The 9,236-nt window shown below is 52.3% G+C and overlaps 1 protein-coding gene across 1 annotated transcript in view; it reads right to left on the bottom strand.

Moving 5' to 3' along the window:
• CLEC16A (C-type lectin domain containing 16A) overlaps window positions 1–9,236 on the bottom strand; it is a 278,156-nt gene that overhangs the window by 137,951 nt on the left and 130,969 nt on the right. Inside the window, exons 17-18 of the mRNA XM_007939731.2 lie at window positions 9,054–9,104; window positions 5,407–5,535 (exon numbers count right to left, since the gene is read on the bottom strand). Of these exons, the coding sequence (XP_007937922.1) occupies window positions 5,407–5,535; window positions 9,054–9,104 (180 nt within the window). The remainder of the gene's footprint in view (window positions 1–5,406; window positions 5,536–9,053; window positions 9,105–9,236) is intronic.

The following is a 9,236-nucleotide window of genomic DNA, read 5'->3' as shown; positions in this document are numbered from 1 at the left end:
GGTGATCTTTTGTTGCTAAAAGAAGATGTGAATGTAAAAGTGCTACAAAAAAGGAAAAACTAAATGCTCATTCTTTCAGATGCTTCCACAGCATGCCAGGGAGAGTGACAATGGAAAAAGTAACAGATCAGACCATAAATGAGGTGATGACGTCAAGCTCAGACGTGAGGAGCTTCCTCCCATCTCTCTGTACCCAGGTATCTGGGGGCAAACTCTGGCAGGCAGAGACCCCAAGGTACAGTCCAGTCAGTCGCTGGGAGCACAGCTTTGGAACCAGACAGACCTCCATCAACCTGGGGCTCAGCCAAGCCCACGGGTTTCCCAAGCCCTGGCCTCACCGTCTGGAAGTGGGGTATCCACCATGCCAGCTCACGAGGCCACCATGGAGGACCAATGGGGTGACCCAGGTGATGCACAGAGCCTAGCTGGCCTGGGACAATGATCCAACAGCACCCTCACTCCTGCTCCCCTTGCTACATTTGCAAACTTGCCAAGTTTGGGTGATGGCCTCTCAGGTTAGGAGCCCACCAAGGCCATGGAAATGTCTGTGAAAGGCAGTCATTCTTAAAAGGGTGCTGAAGCATTTATAATGGGCACAACCCACTGGAAAGCAATTTGGCAAAATACAGAGAGTCACACACATACAAAAAAATGTTCATATCCTTTGAACCAGAAATTCTGCTTCTGGGAACTTATCCTAAATAAATAACCCCAAAGAAAGAAAACACTGTATTCACAATGCTCTTCATTACAGTTTAGTTAAAAATAACATAATACTGGAAATAACCAAATGCCTAAGAGCAGAAAAATGTTACGTAAATTATGGTAGAAGTCATAAATAAAATTTTATGCGGTGAAAAAAGTATCTGAGTTACTAAAAGTGTATCACAAGATGGGGAAATTCTTACATTACAACGATAGACATTTGTTGGGACTGGGAGGAGGACAGAAACATGGGACACTCTGCAATCAGGAGATGTGTCTGCAAACAAAGATAAAGATCAGGAGGAGACACCAAGAACGCCTAAGTATTTGTTTACAGTTACGACATTACGGGGAATTCTTTTCTTCTACTTTGGAAATGTTATCAGATGCGATTTTATTTTCTCCAATGCGTAATACACATTCAGAAAGTAAAGCAAAATATTCTATTTCCTCCAGGTCAATAGCAATAAACACAAAAGCTAAAACCGGGAAGCAGAACACAGGGTCAAATGAAACCTCATGTGGATCCACTGATTTCATACTGCTTTCTTCATCAATATCACTCGATAAAGTTGCCTCATGTGCACTTTCACATTCACTAGAAAACCCTGTCCCGAAATCTCTTCTCTCCAGCACTACTGGTTGGGCTCCAGCTCAATAATGATCCCATTTCTTTCCCATCGAAGATTCTAGGATGCTCCAGTGCTGTGCGGCCAGCATTTCCTGGGCTCGGCACCTCACAGCCCATCCCTCACCTACTGTGGCCAACAGCGGTGAGGTAGGACACACGGAAACCTGAGGTTCAGGAGGCTGCAACTTGTCCAGGGTCACGCAGGTAGAGGTGGTCAGACCCACGAGCCAGTGTTCCTTTTCAACTGCTTTTCTCAGCTGCCTCTACACATGGGTGGGCCCAGCCAAGTCCCAAATTCTAGCCAAGTGTTTTCCTCAGACCTCAACAGCTCAGGGGACCTTCCTTTCAATATGAATTCCCCTGCTCAACTGGCATGGCTGAGGGCCACTCTTGGTATTTCAGTCTTACTTGGTATTTATTCACTGCCGTAGCCTCTTATCTCACACAGGGCTGGCAAATGCTAGCAAATGCTCAACAGACAGGACTGATGAAAGAACAAATAGTGTGATTTATGAAAGGTGGGAGAGAAGGCACTACTTTATTGTCAAATGCCTGCTTCTGGCTTGCAAGGCCCAGCCACCCTCCTCGCTGGACGCCTCCCCTCCTCCTTTCTCTCCTTCCCTCCACTCCAGGCACCCGCCCTTGCAGAGCCAACTACTTCTCACCTGGGCCTTTGCACTTCTGCCTGTTGGAGAAGCTCCTACTTCAACCTGATGCCTGCTGGCTCCATCCCACTCTTCAGATTTCTGCCTGAATGTCACCTCCACACTCCACCTTTTCCTGACCATCCATCTAACACACAGGTCCCTGGGAAGCTAACAGTTTACTCTCAACTACTGACCTAAAGGCTGGGGGTTCAAACCACCCAGCAGCACCACGGAAGAAAGGCCTGGCAATCTGCGTCTGTGGCGATTACAGCCAACAACATCCTCTGGAGGCAGTTCTCTGTAATGCGTGAGGTGGCCATGAATTGGCGCTGACTAGGCAGCAATGGGTTTGGTGTCTCTATCTAAAGCCCTCAGGCCCCTGCCACTTCTTTCTTTCAAGCTTTTATTGCAGCCTGGTATCAAAGCTGTTGGTTGGTTGTCTCTGCTGATGTCCTGGTGGCTGCAGAAGGCAGGGACTTTGTGCTTGGTTCACGTCTGCACCCCCAGGCGTAGCACAGTGAACACTCTATGGTTAGGAATGATTCACTAGTAAGGGTTGTTTGAAGTTCTTTGATGAGTCCTTAAGGAACATAAAGTGTGCGGTCTTAGAAAGAGTCAGTCTTCTAAAAGTTAAAACAAATCTACTTGGGGGAATGAAGGGAGGAAACAACCCCCTACAAAAAAGCAACCACCTCTGAATCCAAAAGGATCAAGTGGAACGTTCTTTGGATATGAGCAGAAAAACCTGAGATGAACCACGTAACCCCTCAATTACTCACTAAACCATCTACCACCTTTAGCTCAAGGTCAAAGCCACTGCTATGTTCCGATTCGGAAACAGGCTTGAGGAGCAAAGCTTCAGATGACTCCTGTCTTGCCACAGGAACTGGACTGAGGCGAGTGGCGGAAACGCCCCTGCAGAAAATGATCCTTAATGTCACAAAAGCAAGCGTTTCTAAGGTGGATGGCTCTGCTTTGAGGTGGCCCACTTGACGTTAAGTGCTCACTGTCCTCTCCCTGGCTCGAAGACCCAAGGGCCCCGTGATTCAAGAGCTGCTTCTGCAAACCTGTAAGGCAGACGAAAGTCTAACAAAAGACCCAGGAGCCCTGGTGTTCTCAGCAAAGGGGCCGAGCAGCCCATTTGGGGCAATGGGAATGGGCTGCTACCTTGGGGAACTGGCACCTAAGGGAGACGTGATATACAAAGGACAGAGGGAAGATGAACTGATTGTCAGTGGGGACCTGCCAGTGGCCTTGTGCAGCTAAGCCCTGCACCCGGCCCTCACGGTAACTCTGGAACAGCAGCAAGTGCTGCTTTATGATGAACCAGTGCCTCCAGGCAAGCAGGAATCCCTAAGCCCAAGCCAGCGCCCCCCGTCATGAGCCTGACAGCCTCTGCCCTGGATGTCTCCATTACTTCCCGGTGGGTCACGACTGCCTACCTGCCACCCCCAAGCAGGGCATGAAGTCATTAGGCAGAGCTCACAGGAGGTAGCCAAGTAGCCAAAGTCCTCGTTGGGCTTCAAGGCCCCCAGGACCCAACACTGTTAGCTCTCTGGCCTTATCACTTCCTACTCAGCCTCTCTCACTTGGCTCCAGGGGTCGTCATTCTTGGGAGGTGCCAGAACGTGCCCTTTCTCTCTGGGCCTTTGCCACCCCCAGCTGCCCAGCCAGCCCCATATTCCACCTTCAGATCCACCCCTTTAGGTGCCTCCCCAGGCGGGATTAGGGGCCTGACAGCCATGCTCCTGGAGTAATGCCCCGGCTGCATGTCTTGGCCCTGCCTCCTCCCTCACCTCGGCCCCCAGCCCTGGATTCCTTGTGGACTGGGTGTGCTCTCTGACCCCGGCTGTCCAGCACTGAGGAGGGCTACATGAGGAGGGCAGCAGTGGGCCCTAAGGGGTTAGGTCTGAGAGGCCACACGGCCTGGGTTGAACACTGCTTCGAACTAGGTGGATGATCCTGAGCAAGTGCTGACCTCTCTGTGCCTCAGTTTCCTCCTGTGTAAAACGGGGATAACCATAGTGCCAACCTCCTAGATGGATTGTGAGGCTTCGATGAAGAAATCCACACAAAGAACTTATACAAATGACCCAACATGTCACAAATGCGACATGCTAAGAAAACTCAAGGAGCCATGAACCAAAGAGAAGGCTGAGAGCAGCAGCTCTTAGCACCTGCAGCCCTCTGGGACCCTGAGGCCGGCCCTCCCTCTCTGATACAGGGATGCTGTGGCCTGGTGGGGGTGCAGCCTCTCCATAACTGAGGAGAACCCTCACCTGGGAGCAGCCAGAGGCCCACAGTTGTCAGAGCTAGCTCCTCGTGGGCATTGATGCCAGGGATACTCAGTGTAAACACTGCCACCCACAAGTGAAACCATGTGCCTGACTAATGGGGGCTACAGCACCAGCGGGGGCACACGGAAGGCAGGTGTCAGTGGCTCAGACAGGGTGGGTCCTGTGGTGAGGTCTGTGGCTTTGCTCAGACAGCAGGGAATGTGGCCTGACATGAAATGCGTGGGTCTGACTTCCTGTGCACCCCCAGGCCTCTGAGGCAGTCACTGGCAGCAGGTGGAGTAGAGGAAGGCCACAGAATCCTTGGTGTCCGAGGCAGACACAGCATGACACTCCTGCTTTTCAAACACCAACAGTACAACACCTCTGCTGCTCTGGTCTCATGTGGACTAACTCAGGAGCACACAGGCTGATAAAAGTCGGGTACAGTGGGCTCCTCCAGACAAGCCATCAGTACTCAGTCTCTAGGGAATGATTTTCTAGGAAAAGGTTCTGGTGCTTTCTAAGAAAGAAACTGCGATCTTACAAGGGTGATAAAATACCATGAATAGCCGTGCCACGCCTGCTTCCTAGAGCACTTGCTTCAGAAAAAAAACAGCACTGCTAGAGGAAGCACACACTCCCACAGGGCTCTGAGGACCACTGTGTCTTCACACACCCCCCTCTCGGGCACGAGAACACCATCATCTGCGTGTGCCTTGGCCAGGTCAGCCAGATACCTCACCACTGCACTATCTCCTAGGGATCCTGGGCACGTCTGGGCTAAGACGTCGCACCGAGCTCACCTGCACTGTCCTCACTGGGCTTGGCACCCCCACATTCCACAGAAGCCCAGCCTCCTGGCTTCCTCTCCAAGCTCAGATGTGGGATGAGGGCGGGCACTGTGCTCTGGACCCAAAGCCAGCCTGCCTGCAGCTAATGTCTTCTGGCCAAGGAAAGGAGACTCCAACCTCATGCCACAAAGGGCAGTCATCCCCGGGAAGTTATGGCTGTAGCAGGGTGTGACAGTGGTGGGCTACCTCCACTCACACTGGGAGGTGGCTCCTGACTTACTCAGAGACCCTTTCCTCCTATCGGGGAGTAGCCATGGGGACAGCTTCCTAGGAGAGGACAGGCAGAGCTCACTTACCCGTCGGGTCTTCTCCACGTCACCACACGGCAGGCGCTTCACGAAGTCGATGCCCGTCAGCGGCGTGCCTGTTGGGGGCAGCAGGATGGAGGCATCCATCATGAGGTACTCCACGTTCATGGGCTTCATCTAGGTGCAAGAGGGCGTGAGAAAGCTCAGACACAGGGCACTCTCCAGGGCAGGGCAGCTGGGTGGGGCACGCGGGCCAGCAGCCCCGGCTTTAGACTGAGGGGAGGCCTCGGGGCAGCCAGGCCCACGAGCCACAGGCCTGTTGTGCTTTTGTGAGCCGCTCCTGTTGAAGCACCAGCTCCGACTCACTGGCAAAGGGTCTTCTCTGCTTTCTCGCCTTCTCCTTCCCGCACCTGGCCGAGACAGAGCACTCGCTGCAGAGGCCAGTCCCTCTAGAGTGGCTTGCCCCTAGGAGGGTGGTGACTGTTGTCGTGACAGTGCCTCCCATTTAATGAGCACCAGCTACAGGGCACAAGGAGCTCTGGTGGCGCAGTGGTTAAAGCACTCAGCTCCACACCAAATGATTGGTGGTTTGAACCCACTGGGAGAAAGATGAGGCAGTCTGGCTCTGTAAAGAGTGACAGCCTTGGAAACCCTATGGGGCACTTCTACACTGTCCTACGGGGTTGCTATGAGTCAGAATCGACAGCAGTGGGTTTGGTGTTTGGTTTGACTATGGGGCACGACCATGAGCGACAGGCTTTGTGAGCAGGCTCTTGATGAATCTTCCTTACAATCCTATGGGGACACTCCGCGACGACACTATGGGGATGTTCCCTGACGACTTTACAGGGATGCTCCCCAACTTGCTGATGAGAAAGCTGAGGTTCAGGGAAGGAAAGGGATGGATCCAAGATACACTGAGGCTGGATCCATCCCAGACCGTGTGCTGTTCCATACGACCAACACGCCCCCTGTCCTCGGCCTGCTCCCATCCCGCCATGACAAAACCTATTATGAATAATGTAACAGATCCACTGCAGGCACCTGCCAGGCTCACCCCCTCCTGGATGGTGGTGACTGGTCTTGTCCCACATGAGAGGGGATTCTGAGCTCCAGGAAAAGGACACGTGCCACAGTCATCAGGCCACCAAAGGTAGTGCTGTCTGCTCCTTCCACACCACCACCTCCAGACAGCCTTCCGTGACTACCAACGGGCACGGTGAAGTCTCCTCCCCTCCTGGAATGCTCTCCTGCATCACTGTGAATGACTACCTGTGCACAGTTGTCCAACACCTACACCTCGTGTAGCTGGCATCAAAGAAACGGCACTTCACAAAAGCAAACTTTCCACAGAATTCATTTGACTTCAGGCACCATAAGCTCTCTTTCGTGTCTTACCTTTGACCAGAAAGTAGGTCTCAAAAACATCACAGCCTGACCCCTGGTCCCTGCTGTTACATAAAGCTAAGCAGGGCAGGGACGCAGTGGGCCCAGCTACCCAGACCCCAGTGATGAGCATGGAAGCCAAGAAGCCACTCAGCCACTGCCTGCCTCTTTCCTTCTGACATCTGAAGTACTTTCCTGAAGAGGCTCAGGCCCACCACCCCAAACTCTTGTCCCTCAGAGTGGCGGGGGGGCCCTGCCTTTCCAGCCTCGTCTCCTTGCCCCGCTCCCTGCTGTCTACCTCTGCCCGAAGCCCTTCCTGCGGACCCTGCCGCTGCTGGGCACCTCACACCTGCTGCATGAAGCAGGAGGCCACCAGAGCAAAGCCAAGGCCCGTGCTGACTGCTGCTCTCAGTGGCGGGCCTCCTTAAGCCTGAGCTGAGGACTGACTGTCAGAGACGGAGCCTATGGTGTGTGACCCTTGTCACCACCATGAAGGATACAGTAAGCATTTGATTCAAACAGACAGACAAACAGAACCAGGAAGCTCCCAGGTGGAAGGGAGAGGCAAGAAGCATTGGCTGGGCACAGACCCCACCCCAGGCTCCTCCCTGGGCATTTCCCACCCAGCCTGGGCAGCTACGTGGAATGATCCCCATTTCACAGAAGAAAAAACCAAGGCTCAGCATTGAAGCCACCTGCCCAAGGTCGCACAGTGAGCAGCAAAAGCAGAGACTGAGCAAGGGCTTAAGAGCACCAGCTTTTCCACAGAGCCAAGTGACATCTGAGCCCTACGATTTCAAACAGGAAACCAAACTGCGGAGAATCACATCATAGAGGGGACGCCAAGAGGGAACAGAACGACGGCCGAATCCACTTCACTCTCACGGTCTGAAGTTGGAGACACTTCTTAGGGCCAGAGGACCCAGGACTGGTGCTTGCTGTGAGAGGAGAGGGGAGGACACAAGCAGCCCTGCGTCACCATGAGGAGGCCTGGGCAGGGGCCCACATGAGCTCTGTGGGCATTTCTGGAGATGACCTTTGCCAATTCACACTCGTTCCCTGAAAAGGCTCCATGGAGGCCTCACACGTGCCGTGAGCAGGATGTGGTGAGGCCCAATTGTCCACAGATCCCCGCTGGAGGGGCTGGGAAGCCCAGCAGCCACTTAACACTCCCTGCCTGCCTTTTTCTTTCTGACACTTTACACACTATGTTTATTATAAACCTCCCGAATCACTTCACACTGGTGAGTAATGTCCATGACATGGGCCATTTATCATCTAGTGACTGAGGGCCTCCTGGGGGCAGGTGCTAGGGATGCAGAGATGAACAGAACAGAGAAAGCAGCAGACTTCTGAGCCTATGGGCTCCACAACTGGCCTGCAGGGGGGTGAAAGGAAGCCCCTCTGCTGGTGCTGCAGAAGCAAGGACACGTGGGACATTCCAACAGAGCCGGGGGTTGGGTAACACACGAAGAAGGGCAGGGGATTGAGAGGGAGCCTGCCTCAGCCACTGCCCAGGCAGATTTGGGCACCACTCACAGGCCCCGACTTAGTTTTCTTCTCAGTAAAAGGGAAACAATGACAGTAGCCACTGTCACTGGGTTGACGTGAGCATTACGAAACATAAAGCACAGTTTATGCGGTTGGCATAGAATAGAATAAATCATCAATTAAAAAAGGCATTCCCATTTGGGGACACTGAGCATGTGTTAAGGGTGATAAAAAAATCTGGCAACAAGTAGTGGCGACAGCTGAACAACATGATGAACACGAATCGTGTTAAATTGTCCGTATAAAAAGTGTTGATGTGGCAAATGTTTTGTCACATACGTATTTACCACAGTTTTTTCAAAAGACAGGACTGGGACAAAGGTTAAAATATTAATATGGACTGTATATCAGAGAACAGTGCTGTCTGAATGACACTTCTTTAGCTGGGAATTGTCGTAAGGATATGTACAAGAGTGTCCTGAGAAAAATAGGCTGATGTATTTAGGGGCGAAGGGTCAGGACTCTGAAGGTTATCTTCACCTAGTTCAGAAAAAAAATATTACAAAAAAAAGAAACCTAGAAAAACATGACACATATCAAAGTGGATCTCTCTGACCCATCTTATGGTCCTGCCCAAGCTGGACGGGGTGGATTAAGCTGAGGTCTCTGTAGCAGTGGAGATGGGAAGGCACCAAGGGACATTCACTGCTCCACAGCCTCTGACACTTGGTCAGGCAGTCCCCCTGTCTGCTGGGCAGGGTGGGCTCAGCAGGCTGCAGACACATGCTGACCCCAGGGCACTGGGGCCGGTCACTCACCGTCATGCTCCTGTACTCATCTTCAAACATGTCCAGAAAAATTTCTTCCCCCTACAAAGTAAGGAGAAAAGAGAAGATTATTCACAGATTTTCCTCCACCACCACCAAAGTATCATCAACTCCAGCTGGTGGCTTTTGGGGCATCTGTTTCTTGTTAGGGAGTCCTGCTAAATCTCCAGGAAG

The sequence above is a fragment of the Orycteropus afer genome, unplaced genomic scaffold, assembly GCF_000298275.1.
Source record: "Orycteropus afer afer isolate SDZICR_OR568_19922 unplaced genomic scaffold, OryAfe1.0 scaffold00061, whole genome shotgun sequence".
Lineage (NCBI taxonomy): Eukaryota > Metazoa > Chordata > Mammalia > Tubulidentata > Orycteropodidae > Orycteropus > Orycteropus afer.
The sequence above is the reverse complement of the archived record's forward strand: the minus strand, read 5'-3'. Positions and strand labels throughout refer to the sequence as shown.